A 24,411-nucleotide genomic window follows, 5' to 3' on the forward strand; every position below is an offset into this window, starting at 1 on the left:
TTTTTTTTTTTTTTTTTTTTTTTTATAAAGTACATCCCAACTTTATGAGCAAGTGTATTTGCACAGCTTTAACCTTTTTTCTTTTGTCAGTATCCAAGGTTTATTTAGGTATTGTAGTAGTATTCTTAGTAGCCGGTTCTTCTCTTGACCCGCACCTCGTCGCCACTCTATTCTCACTCACATTTTCTAATTCAAATTTCACCCTCTCCTTTAATGCCCTCAGTCTGAGGATGTCGATCTGCTATTGGTAAGTCGGACAGCCTAAATGCAGAAAATCCCAGCAACCTCCCTCAAATGACCCTTAAACATTGTTTACCTTGATGTCCAATTATTGCAGAAACAGTCGCTTTTTCTTTTAATTTGCACTCTCTTTTTGCTGCCACTACTGAGACCATTACAGGCTGATATTTCTGAATCCGGTTTCTCCATTTTTGTAGCTGAAAAGTGGGCTCACATTTTGTTAGGATACATAGTGCCCTCCAGTGTTGTGTGACTGTAACAGCACGTTGACTTGACATTTTACTTTCATTACAAGTTTCATTCGAAAATTTGTTTCTGCCTTCCACTTTTCCCTGCGCATACGGCCAAGCAGCCCACACACAATTTATAGTGTTTAATACGTTGAGTTGTTTTATGCTTTCTTTTTTGCATCAAAGCCCATCTTGCTCACCTTCGCCATAGAAAAGCGCGTCCTCTTCCTTTGCCATCGCTACCCTGTGTTGCCTTGGAGACAGATGGTGTTACTATAGCGACAGTGGGGCCTCACTAAGGGTGAATGACAGGGTTGCCTGGGTTCAGCGCGTGTCAGACAATTGCTTCCCCACACAAGTTGGCATCGTATTCATTTTTCCAGCATCTACGGAGTGAAATAAAGGAATGAACAAGACAATTCTAACTTTCTTGCTTTGATGAGGCTTTGTTGTTCATTAAATGTTCTCAAGCCTCTCTCTTTTTTTCCCTCATCTCCTTGTTCTCTGTTTCTTGTCTTTCCTGTCACAGAACCAGAGAATAAACAACTCCCAGTCTGCCCAGTCACTGGCCACCCCAGTTGTGTCAGTAGCAACTCCAACACTGCCAGGACAAGGCATGGGTGGTTACCCATCGGCCATCTCCACTTCTTATGGTACAGGTATGTACCACAATACATTACATTTTATTGAAATTTGGCGTGGACTTTACAATTAGTCAGATTTTATTCAATTATTATTATTATTATTTATTTTTTGTTTTTTTTGTTTTTTGTTCAATGAATACTCCTCTGATATTGTGACCATTTTTCATTCAAATGCGTTAAATTAATTTTGTAGTTTGGAGGTTTTCATAGAGTTCTGTAAAAAATAAAATAAGAGACCATTGCAAAATTATAAGTGTCACAGATTTATTATTTATATATTTGCATAAAATAAACATTTGTGTTTTATTCTATAAACTCCTGACAACATAACTCCCACATTCCAAATGCAAATATTGCCATTTACTGTGGTTCCTAAATTTATAACACCAAGTGCCACCTAAAAATGTACTTAGCTCTCTAAGTGCCACCATAATGACCAACATTAAAATATAGTAAAAAAAAATGAATATTTAAAAACAAACAGTTCTTAATGAGTAATTGCAAATGTTTAACTTTATTACAACTACTACTAGTAGTGGTATGTACACTGAGAATCACTGATTTAGGGTTCTTTTTTTTGGGGGGGTGGGGGAGTTTGTTGATGTTGTTTTTGGGTGAGGGTGTTATTTTTTCCATAGCTGTATCTGTTTTTTTGTAGCATGGATAGAACAATGCAGAGGCTTAAAGCCTGAGGCCCCATGTCTACTGCAGGGCTCCCAAATGGTGATTGGGAAAAACTAAACTATCGTTTTATTTACTAGCACATTGGATGTATCATTCACAGTGCTCTCTATAAATATGAACGGTATTGATGCAGAAAAAAAAGGCCCACTTGACCATCTTAAGCCAGTCTGGCCTTTAATTATCCCTCACATTTGAGCAGAAGAGGGTGCTGTTGTTACACAAATGAGTAGGGTGTTTTGGAGCAGTGTCGCGTCATTCAGTAGAGCACCATGCTCTTGACGACTTGCACACATACTGTAAATCAATAATCATTTCCTACCTCCACAGAGTATTCCCTGAACAGTGCAGACTTGTCCTCACTGTCTGGCTTCAACAGCGGCAGCTCACTGCACCTGGGCTCAATGAGCGGCTGGCAGCAGCAACACCTTCAGAACATGCAGCATTCAGCCCTCGGACAGCTCGGGTGAGTGGGTGCGACTCCAGCCCTTTTGAAATGCATGGTTCATCACATAAGGATGATGTCACACCCGATAGCCCGAACAGTGTACAGTGGTACCTCGACTTGCGAGTGACAAGACTTCCGAGTTTTTCAAGATAAGAGCCGTTGCTCAGCTGATTTCATGCTTTGACTTGCGAACAAAAATTTGAGCTACAAGCATTAGATGGTGGCAGCGAACTCAACTCACTTCCTGACAAGCAGCAGTTTGGCAGAAGTGAACAATTTCAGTTAAAGTAAACATACGAAAAGACAATTACATGTTCCATATGTAAAACAACCACATAACTTGGCCTTACTAAGAAGTCCACTATCTTAATGCTAAAACATAATGCAAATCACCATAGATGGCTTAACATAAATAGCATCAATGTCGCAACCCATTAAGCAACAGATATTTGAATATAAACAGTGCAGCAACACATGTAAACAGACTATAAACAACAACCAGACTGTGACAGTACTCACAGGCATCTATTCTTTATCCTCCGCGAAAAATAACAAATATTACTGCAGCTCACTGAGCAGTTGTGACCCTCTTTTTCATGTACAGTATATCAGTATGTCTGTATCAACTGCTCCCTGGTGGCCAAGGCGCACACAACAGAAGGAGCCACACAATGATGTAATCGTGATTTTTATTTGTAAAATACGATACCGTAGAGAGTTATTTTTCTTATTAAAAATCAAAAACCTTTGCGTTATTTTTGGGGGGGGGCTGGAAGGGAATAGTGGCATTTCCGTTCATTTCAATGGGGAAGGATGATTTGAGACACAATTGTTTTGAGTTATGAGCATGGTCACAGAACAAATTGAACTGGTAGGTCAAGGCACCACTATACTCTACTGTACTGTAAATCACCCATTTTCCCAACCTTCAGCACAAATTTGACACCTCTTGGAAATAGATAAATGCTCTGACGCATGTTTGTGTGCTCTGTCTTGTAACACCTTTCCTTTCCTCTTCCTTCCTACAGAAATTGCTCTAGCTCTCACTTATGTCAGGGTTCAAATCTCTCCCTGCCCTCTGCTCAAAGCCTGCACATCAAGTCCGAACCTGTTTCTCCTCCTAGAGATCGCTCCAGCAGCACACCGGGGGGCTACGGTGGTGGTGGTGTAGTACCTCCCCAGAACCCCTCATCCCGGCAGGACTCGGGACGCTCCCCGGTCGATAGCCTGAGCAGTTGTAGCAGCTCCCACGAAGGCAGCGACCGCGACGAGCACAGGAACGAGTTCCACTCTCCTCTGGGACTGGCCCGGCCTGCCCTGGACGAGCGTGAGAGCCCCTCCATCAAGCGGGTGCGCCTGTCCGAGGGCTGGGCCACATGATAGCGCGGCCCTCTCCCCAACATAACCAACTCCCCCCCCTTAACATCATCATCAACAACAGCCCTCTGTCAGTACCACAATCATCTGACAACCCCTCTCAAAAGTCTACAACCAGTTGTTTTTTTTTTTTGTTGTTTTTTTGCTGAGTGCGTGCTTGTGCTATACATATGACATCACATAAACCGGTGGGCTCTTGTAGATGTCAATCATGGGGTGGGGGGGGTCTTTTTATTTGTTTTCAGTTGGGGAACTATGCATAAATTGCAATCGCAAATGCATATATCTTTACACAGGTGTACATATATGCATATCGCCAATAACAATAGTCAGGTACTCTGTTTCATACAAATTACAATTCACCACAGAGAATCATCAGTGACTAGAAAAGAAAAAAAAACAAAAAAAAGAGGAGCATCAACATGAGATTGAGTGTGTGAGGATAACACCTTAGCACTTGACAAACACGTGTGTGTACAGTGTCGCTTTCATCGCTATGTTCCGTCTCCCTTGCAAAAACAAGTGTGTGTTAACATTAGATGATGTCATGTTGCAGGTTCAACGTATTTATGTAAATAGAGGTCGAAAGTGGGGTAAAGAAGTTGCCGGACATTTCAAGATTTATTTACTCGCTAAAGGAAAAGCTAATATGCAACATTTGAAGGACTGTACAGGTAATCGGACCCCCAACATGTTTGGAACTTTTGGTGTATAAAAAGTGGGGTGAGGGAGGTGTGGAGTGAGGACCACCCTCTGATTCAAGAGTCAGTGTAATCAAGAAGCCTCTGGATCTAGTATTAACTATCAGTATTATTAAAGGAAAAAAACAACAACAAAAAAACAATTGTACGATACACTTGCTTATATTTTCATATGAAAGGAATACAATGCAAAGCATTTTTGTGGCTTTTTGTAGTTTCTATAAGCCAGAATGTGTTTTTGATAGCTTTGCTAATAAGAGAAGGATAGTGCACCCCACCTTGTTTGGGGGATGAACGGGCTTTGGAGCCCGAAGCCATGAAACAGACTGAGATCCAATGCTTTGCTGAACTGTTCTATCTTTGTAGAAGTTTGTTATTAAACGTGTATTTCTAATTATATATAATAATGGTAATATTAAGAATCTTTAAAAAAAAATCTGTGAAATTAACATGCTTGTGTATAGCTTTCTAATATATAAATATATATAATAATAATTTTTTTGTTGTTGGTTTCTTAGTGGAGTTTTTTTATGTGCGGTTGCACATGTTGTTTGGTTTGTTTTCTTTGAGCCCTGAGCAGAGCTGGTGTATTTCGTCCAACTTTTTGGGCTCTGACACAAGCAGTCAGTGCGGAAGCGAGGACTGGCGCCCAATTACGTGTGACCCGAACATGCATTTGATGTCTCACATGCTTCATTCTTAAGCTTAATTAACTTATTGAACATGACCTTGGTTTCCCTTATTCAGCTCTACACCTCATCTTGTCATGTCCAGACTTGAGCTGTACAATTTCCCCCATGAGCTATTTAAGTAATGAAATTTTGCAAATGGATGTTGGGGAATAATCCCATATCATCTGCAGACCTAATTTGATTCTGTATCTCCTCACGTTAAATTGTTTTCAAATAAAACATAACTCACTACAGTTTTGACAGCTACCTAAGGAACATTTGATCGTCAATCGCTATTTTCTGCTCGATAGCTGTTTTGATTACCCAAACTAGCCACTTATCGCTGCCTCTGAGACCTGAATCTGCTGTCATTTAAGTGTTATGATATTTCAATGTGCATATTTCATGCAGGTTCACTATGTTGTTACTGTATAGTCTGTGCATTCAAACAGAGGCAGAGCCTCTATAGCAGTGTTCTTCTCACTCTCTTCTTTTTTAAATTCAATACAAAAAGGTTGAGAGGGGAAAATAAAAGATGTTTGAGGCGTGTGAGTGGAAAAACCAAAGCCAGTGGCATTTTTGTGTTATAAAGTTATTATTTTCACATTCATTCATGTTTTTATTTTGCAATCATTGAAACGACAATAAAAAAAAGTTCAAATGTACAATTTCTGTCACACTTCAATTCCACTCAAGTCCAGTTTGACTGTGCGTCAATGCCAAGCGCATTTACCACTCTTCTTCATTGGTTTTTGTGTGTGTTCTGCGAAGTGCATGCATAAAGAAGTCACATGACAGTTATCAGCATCTATTTATATTCACTCCCATCTTGAGCTTTTGCCAGCATGTCCCGGTGATTAATTAGTTGAAAATTACCCAAAGACATGAAGCATATTATTATTATCTTTTTTTTTTTTTTTTTTTAATGGTTGCATTTAATTTTATTCATCATCTGTTGATCAGTTGCTGTGTTGTCGTTGAGATAAGAGATTAAAAGTAAATGCTGGTACCTCCAAATGACCCAAGCAGTACTTCAGCTGATGTATTGTCAAGTCAGTTTGCAGTGCAAAAGGGAGAGCATCTACCTGTACAGCCATGTGTAATAGCATATCATCCCTCTGTTACGCCACGCTTTGTGGTTTATTTAAATCTTGAAGAAGAAAAAAAAAAGGGATTTTGTTTCTGTTCAATGCTTAAATCGTCAGTCTGTAGTGTGAAATGTAGCTTGTGTCCTCCCAGAGACTGGGGCATCTTTGGAGATGTTTTGTGCAGAATATGAGCGGCTTTCAGCGGCATAAGCTGGCCTTTGTCGCCACTTGAGACTCCTGGTGATGGTGTTCAATGAAAGTCCACGTGTGTGGAACTCAAGGGACTGGACTGAGCTGTGTGCGGTGGGATCGCCGAGGGGCTGAAACATACAAGTCTCCTCTGTTGAGAGGCAGTTGAATTGTTTGTACTTTGCAGAGATTTCAGTAAACTTACTGGCTTTCTTAGTTATCCTCATTGTGACTTGGTGTGACTTCATTGTGTTGGACTTGTTTCTGCATGCGTCGCCATAACAATGACTCTCGTTTCAATGCAGACTCGAAGAGCCCATCCACGTGAAGGTGCCAGGTGCAAACAAACGTTTGCACAACACACAAATGGTGACAAAAAGAATCATTAAGGACCACTAGTCAGCATTTCTCTTGTAATCTTACAGGGGAAGCATTACTACAAGTCCCACATTAAAATAAATGATTTCAATTGACTGGGAAAAGCAAACAAAGTAGTTGACAATCAACAAAGACAAAGAATTTACAATTTACCAGTTTATTATAACATGCGCATTTTGTCACGATGCATTTCATATACTTACTGACAATATGCAAATATATTATTATTATTATTATTATTTTAACCACAAAATGTAGTCGGCCTTCAGTGGGAAACTCATTCGTTTGAGCCTCACAATTTTAAGGCCTCTCGTGTTTCTAATGTGTGTGTGGTTCCTTTACAGTCAGATAAATAATAACCATAAAGTCTAGAATGGTTTGTCAGTTTGAAATTAAGTGCTTTGCGTTTTTATTTGTATTTTTCGTTATTATTTTCGTTTGGAATACTCTTAACTGAAAACATTTCTAATGTTGTCTGGTTTTTTAAGTAGTTGTTCGGTTAGCATTCACTTTTGTTGAATTCGTTCCATTTTTGATATTTAAATCATCATCTGTGTATTTAATGTACGGAAGAAAGTGCCATATAAACAGTAATATTTTTTTACGTAACTTGGCTTATAAAATGACTTTTTAGCCCAATAACATTTCTACACAGTGGAGACTCTCAACCATTCATTTTTTTATTTTTATTTTTTTGCTAAGATAATTGTGTGTTTTTAAGATAACCAAAGAAAATGTAAAATGTATGAGCAATAAGCAACGAGGACACCACAAGTGCAATTTAATTTAACGACTACATCTTGCAGTATAAACGTTGAAAACATACATAAGCAAATCAAATCTAATCTATATTTCTTGTTAATAGACTAATGTAGATGGATATATATTAAAGTTAATTATGTCCTTCCGATTACATATTAAACAGGTTCTAAAGGATTAAATGAGGCAAATGCATGTAAACATTCACAGTCACACTTTCTGTCAATTCATTAATACGGTTTTCTGTGTACTGTGCACACCAAGCACGTTAGATTGAAACAAATGCTCTTTTTTCCGTAAAAATAAATAAAAATTAATCAGTACTTTAACTATACATGATAACGTCGAATTGCCGTAGTCAAATACATTATAAGTTATGTTCCATGCTTCAAATCTGCGAATATATAAAAGTGCTATATTTATTTGAATGTGTTCGAATTTTATCTGTGACAGAGTATTTTCTAATCAAGTTTGATTTTTGTCTTGGTGGAAAAGGTGCTTTGATTGAATTTCGAGCACCTCAAGAGAAGCCGCTTTTTATTGTCACTTGCAGTCATCCCCCGTATCGCCACTAGATGTCACCATTGGGTCGTGTAGCTGGCTCTTCGTCTTCTTTGTCGTCTTTGTGGTGTGCAGGAGAGTATGACAATGGACATTGAAGTACATCTCTCTTTTGAAGTTTTGTCACAAACCACTCCAATTTTAAGACAGTTAAGTACAGTTAAAGGCCATCTCAATTCACCCAATTTTAGCTAAATTGCTGCAACAACGAAGGCAGCAATTAATGGCAAGATGCTAATGCTAATCATTGTGTTCTAGCTGTAACGACAGTAAGAACAAAGGGAAGATGCTAATGCTAATCAATGCACCTTAACAAGTGCAACGGTAGAATTACGAGGTCTCTTTACATGATTATTTTCTCTTTAAGGTGAGTTTTTAATCATATGAAGGCTAATGTCAATGGTAAAATGTAAACTTATATATTTAATACATCGACGTGTCATTAAAGCCTATGCTGTACTTCTTTTGACCCTAATGTTAGCCTCTGCCGTAATCACGTCCTGTTCTCATTACATTAAAAACTAATTAAACGTTGTAGAAAATCTACATTTATTTTTAATGTTTAAAAAAAAAAGATTTGTGACAATGACAATCGTCAAAAACAATCATGATTCGAATTGATCATCTGATTCTTATTTATATATCACACATTACAGGATTAAACTGTATTACTCCAGTCTTCAGACGCGCATTAACTAAGGTAAGTGAACGCATCATGTCATTTGCCATTTAAAACGGATTGGCCTTTTTTTTTCGTGTAAAGGAGTTATGTGAACTTAACATTTCATTCTGTAACAAATTAAATATTAACAGAAAATGGGAAAATAAACTTTCTACAATTACAAAAAAAAAAAAGATACAAATTTAAAAGCTACTGGAAGTGTTCTCGTAAAGTTAAGTTTTTGTGTTAATGTTTTATTTTGGCGATTTTTAAGAACCAAAAATGACAGCAGGGCGTCAAAGCTGTAAACATCTCAGCATCAGCCTCTTGATAACTCTTTAGGAGCGCCTGCAGTGGGGTCGTTGACCACTCGTGGTGAGCCACGCGCGACTCGACACAACACGACACGACATAGGAAGTAGTCATCACGAAGTTTGAGTGCAAACTCCAAGAAGACTTCTCGGAAGACGACAAAAGAAGAAGGTGTAATGCGAGGTAAGGTCTCGTACTGGCGTCTTATTATGTGTATATTTGACGGACATGTGATTGATGGATTGACATTAGAGTCGTAAATTTGAGTGAGTGTGCCACCAAATTGCGTCACTGTACTGCTAACAAAAATGTACTTTTAATATTATGCTTTGCATTATTTGAATCGCTTCAGATGTCACTTTTCAGTCGCTATTGTTATGGCACCAGGGAACTGCTTGCTCATATGCGCCCAATCTGACTATTCATTGCTCATTTACATAATTTAAAAACTGTCTTTTAATATCACTATATTGACTGTAAATTTAAAAAAAATAAAAACTAATTTTCACAACATTTAATAATTTTTACATTAATTATGTCATGTTGATAAATAAATATCGGTATATTGGTCTTGTACGTCAATCGATAGATACAATACAACAAGACAATTAAATAATTGCAATAAATATGCATTCATATTGAAATTAATAATACCGTCGGAGAATGTTGCTGCGTGCAGTCGTCTTATTAAAACAAATAAAAATAAAAATCTTGTTCGGCGTTTCCACGCATGCAGGAGCAGGTGCTTCATCGTCCACGTCTCCTTCTCTTCATTGTGGTCCAAAACAAAAACAAAAAAAGACTCTAAAAAGGGTTAGTCCGTCTGCGGCCCCGCAGGTGCACGCACACTGACTGTGTAGTACGAGCTGCATTTACATATTCGGATGTGCTAATTGCCTTCGTGTATTTAAATATGGCTGCACGTCGACGTCACTGGACGTGCACGCGCAACCTAACTATACAGCCTGAATCAATTAGAAATGGAGGGAGGGCTTTCATTATGACAATCGTTATTATAATCATGATAGAACACATTTGCCACAATACGACATGCATAGTGAATAAATAAAAAGTAACTTGGGCATCTCTTGGTGTTCCAAATATTTTTGTTTAAATTTCCACAATAATTATTACATGTTAAAAAAAAAAGAAAAAAGTCTTGTTCCCATTGATATTTCTAAACACTTCGCCCTGGAGTTCTATACGATTTCAAAGGTATCCTATTTGTGTGTGTTTCCTTCAGTTTTTCTGCATGTGGATGTGTTTCGGAGTGGTACTCACTCGCGTGGGTTCCGTTCCCACTCAGTGACGGTGTAAATATGAGAGTGACGTTGTTTGTCTCTATGTGCCCTGTGACTGACTGGCGACCAGTCCAGGGTGCAGTCTGAATTTCGCCCTGAGTGTAATGAGCGGTCTCGGCAATGGATAGAGGGATGTGCACATGTGCTGCTGTGGCTATTTGCGTGTTGTGATATGTAGTGTTATGGGGGACATGAGCACTTTTTTTTTTTTGCAACAAAAGAACTTGGGGGCGCTTTTTGGGATTTCCGAGCACGTCCTCAAACAGAAGGATGGACTTTGCACCCCTCCCTTCTCCCCCCTCATCATCATCGCCATCATCCCACGCCGTCACTAACCAACTGACTGAAAACTCCGCACGCACTTTTTCTATTTGGTGGCAGTATGGGAAAGTTGTCTCGTGCACTCACCCCAACACCTCCTCCCTTATCCATCCTTCCCTCCCCCTCCCTCCCTCCCTTCCTCACCCCTCTACCTCCGTCTATCATGTGCTTGGGATATGATCACACTGTGCTCAGAGTGGCTGCAGCATGCATCAAATGCAGGTTATTCCACAAAGTGCACGCGGTGTCCACCCCCCCCCCACCCCCACACCCTATCTGTCTTTTTATTATTATTATTCTTTTTTTTATTATTTTGAACGGGATATTTGAGGGGATAGTGTTTGACGACGAGACAACGCGGACCGCTCACTTCATTTGACTCACCTTTGTAGGAAGTAAGTGCAACTTTTAAGCCTCGATCTTGAACAGAAAAGTTTTAGAATAGAAAAGTGTATAATATGACGTCCACGTGTTGCTTTAATAATGATTGGTTTGGGTGATTATATAAAGTTTGTGGTTGTAATTGTCATTTTGGCCCACTTCGGTATAGCAGCAGCTTGTGTGTCATTGCTGAAACGAATATTTTGCATTGCAATCTACTTCACTTGACATCATTTAACAAGAAACTAACAAATGACTCATATTAACCTGCTAAGATTTTTTTTTCAATACAGATGGGGGTGAAGTGAAAGAAAAAAAATACGCTATGCATTTAATTTGATTTAGTTAGATTTAGGTGGTGATCGAATGGCATAAATCGTCCCTGGATGAGACAAAACCTAAAAGTTCAACTTGTAACGTCACCACACTCCTGTTATTCATTAAATATCACAAAGAAGCGTTGGCGTCTATAGTTTCCTATTCTAAATATTTTTTTAAAATAAAAAATCATCAAGCACGAGTTGTATTTAATTGTTCATAATGAAGCGCTGTGATGACGTGTCCTCTGTTAGTGTGTGTTTGGCAGGCCTGTTCTAAAGCCTTAATGAGGCGGCCTTCTACTTTGATCTTTATAGTTTACTATCTGAAGCGGACATAGTGGTCTTATGTCAAGGTTAAAATACTAAACACAAAGTGCGTGAATTCATTTGATCATTTTTTGGGGGGACATATTCTCATGTTTTGTATGCTTATTGTATAGAAGGTGCAACATTGTGGGGGAAAATATGTAATTTTGCAAGAGAATGTCAATATAAGAGACAATATTGTGCTTGACACGTGTTATATTTAATGAATACAGGCAGCGTGCATGAGTCTTATTGGACTCTTTGACACCTGCCGAGTTAGCCCCGCCCACCACTGACACTGGGACCCCTTTGGAAAGTGGATGACGTGATTGACAAACATGAATCCGTTTGTTACTGACAAATTACGACTATGTTATTCGTTTATGACGCTTTTTTTCAAGAAACATTTAAAGGTGGCACGAATTGAACGATAATATTCCACATGTATTGCACTCGCGCGTGTTTTGAGACGTTCGGTCAACTACTTACACTTCTGTATGTGGGAAATGAGTCACACACGGACACGCTGAAGGAGGCGACCATTGTAGTCCACGATGCCGATGCGCGAAGAAATTGGAGTCTATGAGGATTTTGACGCATAATACAGCAAGCGACAGCGTAGTATATCTTTTGTATAGAAGCAGCCTACACAGTCGCAGAATAGGCTACTCTCCCCTCGGATGGTCTTTTTTTTTTTTTTTTTTAAAGCGCGCATCCTCCTTTCAAACGCAGTACAGTCGCTCTAAGGATGAGGTAAAATAAAAAGGTGGGGGGAAAAAAACAAAAAACATTTTCCCGGCCGAGGAAGACGATGTGCACGTTGCTGCTCGCCGCACAAGGCGAATTTTTCCCCCTCCAGCGCGGACGTGTGCGCGGATTACGAGGGAAGAGGAGGATGATGATGATGATGATGAGGAGGAGGAGGTGGTGGTGATTTTTTTTTTTTTTTTTTTTATGACATCACCGTGTTTACACGCTCGTGGTCCGAGGCCTTTGACCTCACCGGGGTTGGTTCATATTTTGTCCCCCCCATCAAGCTTTGGGGATGGCCCCTCAACTTGCACACTGCTCGCAGAGCGAGGGGGAGCACGAACGCCGCCTGCACAGTGGACCCTCCGGCTGCGAGGCTGCATCGGCTCTATAGCTCTCCTTTACGTTGGAGGTGCACGGACAATATGACCCTCAAGAGCAAGCTTTATAGTTCGAAACGTTTGCGTCCTAATTCCCTGCGCAGTTGTTGCAGTTTTCCACGGGAAAGTCGGATTTGCCCCCAAATCCACACACCTTCCCTACGTGTTGGTTCTCCTCCGGCCTCACAGGATGATATCTATGGCTGCTCCACAACGATTTAATAGAAGCAAACGAGTCTTTTGTGGGATTCAGGCTTATTTGCATTGTAGATGAGGGCCCCTGTGCAAGGATGACTGCACTCTATAGCTGGCCTGCTTCAAATCACTCATATGGCTTCATGTCAAGTGAATGTAACATTAATATTGGGATTATATTTCTTTTTTCTCTCCCACCTTCTCATCGGGGAATTTTTGCATCCCGTGTAGACCACCAGTGACAAAAATGGAATATAAAGCAGAATGTGATTTTTCTAAGAGGATGTTCTTTTCATGCTTAAATGAATTTGAATTCTAAGAGATGGAAAGTTGGAGACCAGAAGAGGAGGTGTGCATGTGGATTATTGAAGAAGATAAGGAAGTGGGTTGTTATCTTTGGTTATCTAGCTGTATGAGTGTTCTGCTCGTCATAAAGCTAGATAACCGAAAGTAAAAACCACTTCCAGACTCATCGAGGACAAGCACCGTTTATTCTTTCTCTATTTTTTATTTATTTACAGGCCTTAAAACATTTAAAAGTCTCTATATTAATCTAATTGTCATTTGTTTGTATAACTTTGTGATGTGTAAGAGAATTTTATTGGCATTTTATACCGTATCATCCGCTTACACACACACACACACACACACGCGCACACACACACACACGCGCACACACACACACACACACACACACACACGAACACACACACACACACACTAAACTTACTCCACTGGTCAGCTATCCCCAGTTGATATTCATAGTTGATTATTATATTACATAAGGGAGCATTTAGGTCGAGCTAGTGACTTTTATTGTGCATATGAATTTCTGCATGTTCTAGTCAGGCCAGGAAACGGCGCTGGCATCCCAAAGCAAGGGCCTAATAATTAGGATGTATGGGGGGGCTGACAAAAAGTGGAGAGTTGGGGGCTTGGTGGGATGGGGTCAGGGTGTGTGAGGGGGAGGGTGGTGGCACAAGAGCGGGAGAGTGGCTGTTTGTGGGGGTCGGGCCGGCTATTGATTCTGTTAACCACAGTGCAGGAGATGTGAACGGCTGGACGATCCAATTCCCACGCTCGGTGGGGGCAAGTGGCAATGCCATGACCAGGCCCAATATGACAGGGCCGTGGGGTTGTGTGGGGGATGAATTTAGGGGGAGTTGTCATGAAAAGATGTCAAGTGCACCCCACTCATCTGCTCCCCAAAGAAAGAGGGGAACGTGGAGTAGACTAACGGTCTTGAACGCCTCACGTTTGTGCCAGTTGTATGCATAATGACACGGCCATTATCTTAGTCATAGTCTTAGTGATTTTGAAAGGGTTATGTTGCATATGGCCCCACTTGAACAAACTGCACTTAGCACATGGGCATTTAAGTACACTATGCAATTTAATGGGCTGACATGTCTTTATGTGTGTGCATTTGAACTTGTCTTTTTAGGGAGCATCTACTTTTTAGGCACATCATAATGTGTGATAGACATTATGTACACCTGCACATTCCAATGGGATTCAATACATGAACTAAACAAACAAACCAAAAAAATATAGAATCATTTCACACTCAAATGCACTGTACCTTCGAGTTTTTAAAAATATATATTTTGTGCCTCTTATGTAGCAAAGTAAGTTTACCAAACCTGACTGGGACACTTGATTGCCTTCGTAAGTTGATTCGAGGATTTCATTGAACTGACTTTTATATTCTTAGTGATTGTTGAACCATGTGCATGGTTGTGGACACCTTTAATACTGTTTGTTTAATGGCGAGTTATTAGAGATTGGAGCATTTCGAGGCTAACACCTTTGTCGAGAGTCCATTTTATTTGATTCCTCCACAAATCTGTGTGTAGTTCAAAGTGCAGCATATTTTGCTCTTAACTTTTTGGATCAATTGGCTGAATTGGACCTTCACTGAGGTCTTCTCTTGCCATCTCCAAAAGTCTTTGAGAAAAGCAGGTTATTTGCCTGAAAGAACATAAGAGGAAGTTGGCCTGAGCTGTTACGAGTAAAACAAGCGTTATCGTCACTGGTTAAGCCCAAGCATAGCTTTATGAAAGGGACTAGTGTTTAAAATTGCGTGTGTATGTATGTATGTATGTATGTATGTATGTATGTGTGTGTGTGCGCGCGCGCGCCTGTGCCTGTGCCTGTCTATTGTGGTTGGGGGGGTGCTCTATGTCAGCCCACAGCTAGCTAAAGCACTTGGCCTCTCACTGACTGCAGCAGCATTATCTAATGTGTTTTTCCTCACAATTCTGACCGTTTATCCTTTAAAAATTATTTGCACATTATTATCAGAGAAAAAAGAACTGTGTGCTGTGTGTATATTTGATTTAAATCCTGTAAAGATTCTGAAGGATTCAGCCCTGCAGCGAGGAAAAGTAATTGAATGGCGAGGTGTATTGTTACCAGGAGGAAGCAGCATCACGGCTCACACACTTGCATGATCAGACTCGCTCAGTATTCTACAATTAGCTTGAATTATCCTTGCATTTATGTTTTCTTTTTTTAAACACTTTATTTTAAACTGTTTCTGCGATGGCATGCCTATATTTTTTTATATTACCTTCACACTGTGACTTCATTCTGAAAAAACATGCTTTATACAACATAGGTGTCCCTGAAATATTGCTGGAAAGGCCCTGCACCATTTGTGCATATTTTAAAATTTGACTCCGCATGTAGAAATGTGTCACATGGCATGTTTGTCGGTGCCCTCACACGTTCACAACGCCAAAGGCATTAGTCATCACATGACTTGATTGGTAACAAAATCACGGTGACCGTGGAAGGTGTTTTCATATTCATCCAACTGAAAATGAGCATATTTTACATTTGAAGCTTTTATGTGCTCGCTCTATTCCTCTGCATTTTGAAAACAGGGCACTGCAACGTCTACATAATGTGGAACAGCCTTGGTTGAGTTCTCTCACTAAGCATATAAATAGCCTATATCTAGGTGATTGCTTTTAATTTGTTATGTATTAATGCAACCCCCTGCAAAAGCTTTCGAAACGTCATCTTCATTTTGATCCAGCGAGTCAAAATGACTTTATTCACAGTTGTGCATACGTTTGCCTGACAGTCCATACGTAGTCGTCTGCATTTTGTGTCCTCAGTTAGCTGACCCAGGCCTCCTCAGATAGAGAGTCTGCATTACGTTGATGAAAGGGAACAATAGCTGTGTCTCGTTCAACAATGTCTGTCTGTCTGTCTGTGGGCTTAGGCTTGGTCTCTCACGGGTTTTCTATCCGTGTGTGAATGTGTGTGCATGTGTCTCCTGGACATGAACTTGAACTTGAGACAGGCAGCCAGACACCATCTGTGCACCAGTGCTAATGAATTCAGTGCATTCATGGCTGCAGAGCGAGCCTAGGCCACAGCCACCCATTGATGAGCAGATGACCCCTATAGTCTGAGTTAGCTCTTCATCACTAATAGAATTCAACAATAGCAGCTGCTAGTAAGGGGTCTTTACTTTGCCTGTCTGCGAGGAAAAAAAGGGTAAGTGCATGTTTAGCAGTAAAACTTTGTATATGTCTGCATATGCTTCCCGCTCATCTTTGTAATTTTACAAAGTCGCTGACATGCAAACTCTCCCATCTCGCACATGCAGTGACTCCGAGCACTATTAAAAGCACTGGCCTGCTCTTTTATTGGCAGCGCCATGTTGAATTTACTGCTCTAATAATTGAAAGGGCTGCTTGTTTCCCCTGGAAAAAGGCTAGTAAGTGAATGAGGCATAAACCTTACACAAGCCGGCACAATGTGAATTCCTGCAGGCTCTCCTCATCATCCTCTTCCTCCAGCTCATGCATCTGTCACAATCACAGTCGCACATGCGCATGCGTACACACACTAAAGCTTTTCCTTCTGGTTGGTGTCGCCACGGCAACGGTAGATGAGATCACCGTGCGCATGGCAGCATCATGCCAATGCGGGTCAGATTCCTGGTCTGCATATGTGTGTGGGTGCGTTGAATGCTGTCAGCATCAAACCAAAATGCCACCTCTCCATTGTCTGCATGGAGACACACAATCATATTTACCTCTACTATGCTCGACTCTCACAATAAGTTAAGACCATAACATTCTGAGCTTCTTGTCCTATACACTAGTAAGTGAGGCAAATAACTCAAAAGCCATCCCACATGGTTTCAATATCAATCAAAAGGGCTCATATTGACCTCATAACATCGTATGCACCAGTCATACTTTCCAATAATCCATTGAGAAATGCGATAGTGTTCAGGCCCCTTTTTAATGACATCATGCATGGCCACTTGAGCATCTTCTAGTGAGCAGCAGTCATGCTGTGCTCTACCATGCTGTACGGTCCTCCTCCTGATGACTGACATGTTAGTCCTTTCGTCTCTGTACTGTCAAAGATCTATAACACACTTTTTGGGACGTCATTAGGTTGTGGTTTTATGTGGTGAAAGATTTGTTGAATGAGCTGGCTCAACTTTCTCAGAACATAATCCTCAATTTTGTACTCAGGATGTTTAAAATAATGCACAATAAGATGTCTGATTTAGTATTCACGACTGAGTGAAGCCTTGAACTTAAGCCTCAGGTAATTTGGTAGAATTGGAGCAGTGTGCTCCTGACATACAGTTGATGCTCTCGTCCACATTGGCTGCAATAATAAAGGTCCTTCAAAAAATAGCATGAGTTTACCCCTAGAACTACACGAAACGAACAATTTCAACATGTGAGGCTTTCCGTTTTTAACTGTCCATCATGCTCTGTTGTAGGGGGAAAAATAACTTCTATGAATGAAAAAGTAACAACATATTCAATACACAAATGGTAGTCCATCCATCCATTTTCTGTACTGCTTAGCCTCCTGACAAGTTGTGGGCGTGCTGGAGCCTATCTAAGCTATCTTCGGGCGAGAGGCAGGGTACACCCTGAACTGGTCGACAGCCAATCGCAGTAGTATTTCACAAAAAATATTTTGAAATGAATCTGATTTATCTTCACTATTTTCACTGGCCCCGACATTAGGCACACCACACACACACACCTTATAAGACCCAATATAACAGTTTAAGAAATAAAAACAATCTGCACAAAAGTGATGTCGCTGCAGCGGTGCACAACCACACCGTGCGTATAAAAATGCTATTTTTACACTCCAGCTCTAAAGCTGACTGCCATGCATGGCTTCTTGGCTATCTGTGCTCCACTGACTTTTGATTATGCAAATACTATGCCGTATAAATAAATTAGTATAATTGCGCCTTGAAATATGCTTTCAATCGTCCATGCAGATGAAAGAGTGTAAATAATATATTTTGTGCCACTGCATTATTCATCCTCGACTAATTACAAAACAGGGGAGCATACACTCCCAAAATTCTGTATGCCGAATGTTTTCACCAAACATGCATTGTTCACAATTGGTCTGTCCCCGAATCTGCTGGTTGTATTTAAGAATTTGTAAGTTTGTGAGGAGCAGTTTTTAACATTTGAAAATGTGTAATGAGCTCCTCTCTGTATATTATGTGAACAGAATGAAAAATGTCAAGCCTTATTTGTATAGCTTATTGGTTCACGAGGAACTCTAACAGAAGTATAATAAATGCTGCACCGGCACAACTGAAAACATGCTCTCTATGAAGCATGGGATATAGAGACCTGGTTACATTTGGCATGCAGCAAAGCATTTGAAAAATATATGATGCTGTTCACCATTTAAATTATACGGTTCCTCGGACTGGAGGGCCAGTAGCAGTGCTTATAGAATAGTGAGCAGGAGTTGCTACGCTCGCATTAGCATCTGGCCCTTTTATGTAAATTTGATGAGAAAGGAGTCATGCATATACGCCCGGGCAGGGGTATACTCGCCTTAATATCCTTATTAGAGAGCTGTGAATTAAATATTTATAATGGAGGGCTCGGGGTTAGGATGGAAGGGGGCCTGTCCTGTGTTGTTGTGCGGAGTCTAGCTGGAGGAAGGAAGCAATGGGGACTGTGAGGAGGAGCTTGGCTTTCTCTACGCACCGCCTCAAGGTGCCACCATCTTAAGGCGTTTGGCAGGAGTGCGCGCAAGGAGGGTAGAGCTAAAATGTCCGCTGGAATAGACCCGCGCTTGCATAAACATTTGAGCATACAAATTTCCTATTGACAGCAAGGCGGAGGTCTGAAAAGACACGTATTCAATTACAGTGGTCCAGTACTATCCATGCTGAGCATTTAATTTGCATGGATTAATGTCCCCGATTACTGTCACCTGCAAGATGCCAGTGTTTCATTTGCAACCCATTTATTAGTCCGAGTTTTTTAAGCTAAGCGCTGCATCCGTGGAATTTCAAACCTTCACCAAACCTTTTGCAGCTTAGTCCTTACGAGTTGAAAAATAGGCTTTTTGTGAAACCAATTCAGCTTACAAGTATAATTGTATTATAAACTGTACATATTGTATTGTATTATGTATGTATTTTCACTAAAATGAAATTCTTCACATTATAAACAATAAATAAATAGTCAAGTGACAGTATTACACAAACATGTAAATCTGCCCTCTACTCCTCATTCACCCTGTTACAGTGCAACACACACACACACACATACACACACGGAGGCTGTCTTCCCCTATCTGTTTATGGTCATAAAAGTACACACACACACACACACACACACACACACACACACACACACGCATGTATTTATATGGCGCACAAACATACATGCATATAAATGGTACAAACTCACATTGTTGAGAGAGATACAGCATTAGCATTTTCTTTCATCCTGAAGTGATCCTAAGGCAGCACAAGAAGAAGAATGTGCGGGAAATTATGAATTGTACCATACAATGTGCCTATTTTGCAGGCGCACACACACACATAAACACGAGACCCATCACACATTGAGACGGCATACTATTTGATGATATATTCTGAGTATTACAGGTCTCCGTTGACGTCACTGTTACATTTCTTTGGATCTTTGCACGGAAGATTAAGTGGAAGTCAGAGTATGAACGTGTGTGCATGTCATTTGCATGTTTTGCATGCACATTATCAATGTGACCCCCCCCCCCCACCCCCCCTCCCCTGCCATGATGATGAGTGGTACAGGCGTGCTGCCAACAAAGAGACAATAATTAAACGGCTGCTTGTTTGAGCCTAGCGCTCGCTAATGGATAGTTACTGGGAAGGAAATGAGACAGGCGGCGGGGGAGCAGGGTGTCAAAGCAGAGCTGGACTTATAAGAATAATGAAACACTGAAGGCCATCTTCTATCTACTAATAATAGTCTCAGCATGTGTTTAGCCTTTGTTTAGTTTCCTATTCAATGTATTTACGAAATGTAAACATGAAAGCAAATTTGTCAATTTTAACATCCTATGCATCCTCATGCTGATGTTTCCTTGAAATCATAGGTGGACTTGGCTGGGTGTGGGCCAGGGTGGCCACCACCCCCATAAATAGCACAGGCTAAAAACAGTGAATGAGGTGCATGAAATTGGGGTAAGGTGAGAGATGGGATGAAACATGCCACACAAGCCGCAAAAAGTATGAAAGGAGAGAAAATGGATTGATAGTAGGGCGGCAATGCGCAATGGTTCCCCGAAAACCCTGCAGTAGGGCTACACACAAACACACACACACACACTGAAAGGTCGGCCCACAAGTAGAACATTACATTGGGGAATGAGAAGAATATGTTCCAGATACAGATATCTGTCAGTATGTGTGTCATTTATGGAGTTCTTTGGTCATCGCAGTTTGTAATTTACTTGTTTTGTTTCTCTCAGGGTTATTTTCAACCCAAGTTTGTATTTGATGATTTAACACATGAATAAAATGTAAAACAACCAAAGAATACCATGTGGTGATATTGCTTTGTGCGCATCATATTAGAGGAGTCTCAAATTAACACAAAGGGGATGTGACAAATAGTTTAAAAAATATATTTTTATTCTCTCAACACTGCAATAAAATATATAGTCACTCAAAAACAATTATTTGTATTTTTTTACAAAAGGAACCTACCCAAAATGTTTCCGATTTATTTTTCAATTACTACTAGCTCCATCTATATTTAAAGTAACAGTATACAGTATAATCATTTTAGCTTAACAGCATGAACATAATTGTGATGGTGTAACTGGAAATAACGAAAATGGTATCTTTGTCGTTGCCATGGCGATCACCTCATCAAGTCGTCTACAAAATTTGGTGAACAAGCCAGAGTTCCTCATGTTTTGTTAGCATTAGCATGTGTTTACCATTTTATAATACCGAGTTAGCATGGCTTCTTTAGCGTCTGGCCATGTCCTTGTTTCTTAATGAGTTTATATAGAAGTGTCATTTTACATTTTACACCTGTAGTGAGAGGGCCCAATGTAAACATGGATGAAGATAGATTACACTTGTTGTAAATGTTTACTCTTGTTAAACATCTTCTTTCATTGCTGCAGTGATGAAGAACTGGAGCTACGCAGGACAGCATATGGTAGGAAGATATCGACATGACGTTTGGGATTTTCTTTTCACCGGACCTGTCTGAGGTAAGCTACTGTAATATCCAAAATTCTAATATAACCTGACAGTACCAAGGGAATAATGGTGCATATGGTCAACAAACATTCAAATCTTTAACCAAAACATATATTTTTCAAGGGGCACATGATAGGGAATTACGTTCCTACTTCAGATTTCATGGAAGAAGTTGCAATTTCAATAATTAATGTAACAATGAAATGAAAATATAGAAATTCATTAATGAGCGTTTGCGTGTCAGCGTCATACACTGACACACACGCACGTGCACACACACACCTACACACACACACACACACACACACACACACACACACACTAAACATGCCAAATCCAACCGTTTTTACTAATTACACTTAATAATATAATTAATACTTTAATCACAATTTGATAAAAATAGTAATATTCCTTTTTTTACTATATCACAGTCACTGCATGATTAAAATGTTGACATCATCTCAAAACTAATGACAGGATCAACAACTGTCACATTTATTTTTGTTTCTTCTCTTGTGTGCCCATCTCTGCTGATGTGTGTGACGTGTGCTAGCCCATGTGTGTTGGATCCAGTCAGAGAAGTTAGTTATGGTCCAGAGGACACGATAAACAACATAGGAACAGTTGCTCGGTTGTGGCTGTTAGCACAGTCACATCCGTGACCACTTATTTGCGCTGTAGTTTATGCCATATCTGGATAACAATGATTCAGAGATCCATTGGTCATAATCTCAATAACAACAAACACACACACACACACACACACACACAACACACACTCACACACCCACCGAAACAGGTAAACACAAATAGAAGTAGAAGTGATTTAAAAACATTTCCTCCGGCTGTGGAAATCCATGCGGTAACACTAATTGGTCTCATTTATGTCCCGTGGAGGACAGCCTTGGTTTTTAATTAGGCCCGTCCTTTATTCATCCATCCATTTTCTGAGCCGCTTCTCCTCACTAGGGTCGCGGGCGTGCTGGAGCCTATCCCAGCTGTCATCGGGCAGGAGGCGGGGTACACCCTGAACTGGTTGCCAGCCAATCGCACGGCACATAGAAACAAACAACCATCCGCACTCACATTCACACCTACGGGCAATTTAGAGTCTCCAATGAATGCATGTTTTTGGGATGTGGGAGGAAACTGGAGTGCCCGGAGAAAACCCACGCAGGCACGGGGAGAACATGCAAACTCCACACAGGTGGGGCCGGGGATTGAACCCGGGCCCTCAGAACTGTGAGGCAGACGCTCTAACCAGTCGGCCACCGTGCCGCTCCGTCCTTTATTATCACGTTAAATTTCATGTCATTGGAGAGAGACAAATCATTTTAATAAGTGAATCTGGTCCACAGATAAGAAATGTTTATTCATTCGTAGCGGTGGCTAATTTAGTTAGGTTTTTCTCAAATTTGAAAATTTGTCACTGAACCTAGGAGAGGTCGAGATTTGTGTTAAAGTGAGACGAGGCACAGGTTATGTGCAAAACGAGCAAGTATGAATGAAATAGACTCACTGGTCATGACATTATGTACACTTGCACAGTTGAATAAAATACAACAGAAGAGCTGTATCAAAAATTCTGCACCAATAGTTTGTTTCCAATACTAGCGAGCTATTAACTCCGTGATTATTGTGGTTATAGTGTACAGTGGTGTGTTTCTTCACTACATAGTCATATCAATCATCACAATAAAGATTTAGAAGCAAAGTCAGGTACAGTTGAATTGAATTTCATCAATGTGATAATCAAAAGTTGACGATGCTTATGAAAAGAGTTGCTATTTCAACACACATGGGCCTCAATATGACATATTTGGTTGACAGGGCAGGGCCATATCGCATGTGTAAACCATGTGTACTCAAGTCTAAAGCCATTAATGATATCAGAGAGAGGTGATGACCACGATAAAACAAGCTAATCATTGGGAGTACAGTATATCAATAAAATATCACACACATACAGTAAATTTTACAATTTATTTTCTTGAAACAGTAGCTGAGCATCGCAATTTCCTGCCAGCTTGGAACTATCAAAGGCCAGCTTCTCTAGATTGAACATCTGTAAGTATATGTGATAAGACAAACAACATCAGAGAACAAAACATAGCAGCATGTATTGTCAAAACACGAGAACAGAATATATCATAATAAACACAAAGTTTAAAATCCATAATAATCTCTATAAAAGGATTCTGAAAGGCAATAAATGCAACGGAGAAAACGAGAAAGGGAAAATAGTATGAACAATTATTTATGAGAACACACAGGAGCATTTTTTTGGGGTGTGAATGATTTAGTTTCCATCTATAGTTCTCCTATTTATATGTCAGGTGAGTCCATATTTCACGCTTGGATGAAGTCCTTTAGCCATGCAACATGCTGCCAATGCTCATGCCTCTTAGTGATAACACAATGTCAATTACATGCAGAGAAACCTGCACTAAAGCATCTGCATCTATATTTCCCCCCTATGCACTATATAGTAATTTTTCTACGAGCATACAACTGTATCTTTAGTGAGAACGTTCAATTAAAGCAGACACAAGAGCAAGAGAACACTATCCTAAAATCCAAGCTGATTTCAGCAGACGTTAAAACTCCGCCGGGGGCTCGGGGGGGGGGGGGGGGGGGGGGGGGGGGGGTTCTTGTGCATCACCACACAAGCGGAACAAAGGATATGCACATTGTGAAATCATGCAAATGAATGCAAATCACTAGCAGCAAGGAATAGTAAGGGGGAGGAGTTTGTACATGCAGAGAGGGATGCCAGTGACTTTGTACACAAGGTGTAGGGCAAACCTACAGTATGTCTCTAGAACATCTAGGTGATATTTAGCCATTTATTAAGTACATACTTAAATTCTCCCTGAGGTTTAATTAAAATACAATTCACAATGCGATTTAGCAGTATATTCCAATATGAAGAAAATGCTAAAATAATACAACGGCCTCCATTATGCATGCATGTTAGTATGATGCAATATGTTGACAGC

The 24,411-nt window shown here is 40.2% G+C and overlaps 1 protein-coding gene and 2 long non-coding RNA genes across 14 annotated transcripts in view; 2 read left to right on the forward strand and 1 right to left on the reverse strand.

Moving 5' to 3' along the window:
• Window positions 1-6,495, forward strand: part of mef2cb (myocyte enhancer factor 2cb) — a 78,186-nt gene extending 71,691 nt beyond the window's left edge. For 7 of the 12 annotated variants that reach the window (XM_061672264.1, XM_061672263.1, XM_061672268.1 and 4 more), the window contains exons 8-11: window positions 224-247; window positions 1,000-1,129; window positions 2,126-2,261; window positions 3,272-6,495. In XM_061672264.1, coding sequence (XP_061528248.1) covers window positions 224-247; window positions 1,000-1,129; window positions 2,126-2,261; window positions 3,272-3,623 — 642 coding nt within the window. In that variant the 3' untranslated portion in view covers window positions 3,624-6,495. The remainder of the gene's footprint in view (window positions 1-223; window positions 248-999; window positions 1,130-2,125; window positions 2,262-3,271) is intronic. The other 5 variants (XM_061672273.1, XM_061672270.1, XM_061672272.1 and 2 more) reach the window with 1 other exon arrangement.
• LOC133400065 (uncharacterized) lies at window positions 4,948-9,839 on the reverse strand. The gene is made up of 3 exons (XR_009768288.1): window positions 9,595-9,839; window positions 6,475-8,027; window positions 4,948-6,400 (listed from the first exon to the last, which is right to left on the reverse strand). It is a non-coding gene; the product is annotated as an uncharacterized LOC133400065 (long non-coding RNA).
• Window positions 9,840-10,706: 867 nt separating this feature from the next.
• LOC133400064 (uncharacterized) overlaps window positions 10,707-24,411 on the forward strand; it is a 41,701-nt gene continuing 27,996 nt past the window's right edge. The window contains exons 1-2 of the long non-coding RNA XR_009768287.1: window positions 10,707-10,957; window positions 21,334-21,423. This is a non-coding gene — a long non-coding RNA (uncharacterized LOC133400064). The remainder of the gene's footprint in view (window positions 10,958-21,333; window positions 21,424-24,411) is intronic.

Source organism: Phycodurus eques, chromosome 3, assembly GCF_024500275.1.
Source record: "Phycodurus eques isolate BA_2022a chromosome 3, UOR_Pequ_1.1, whole genome shotgun sequence".
Lineage (NCBI taxonomy): Eukaryota > Metazoa > Chordata > Actinopteri > Syngnathiformes > Syngnathidae > Phycodurus > Phycodurus eques.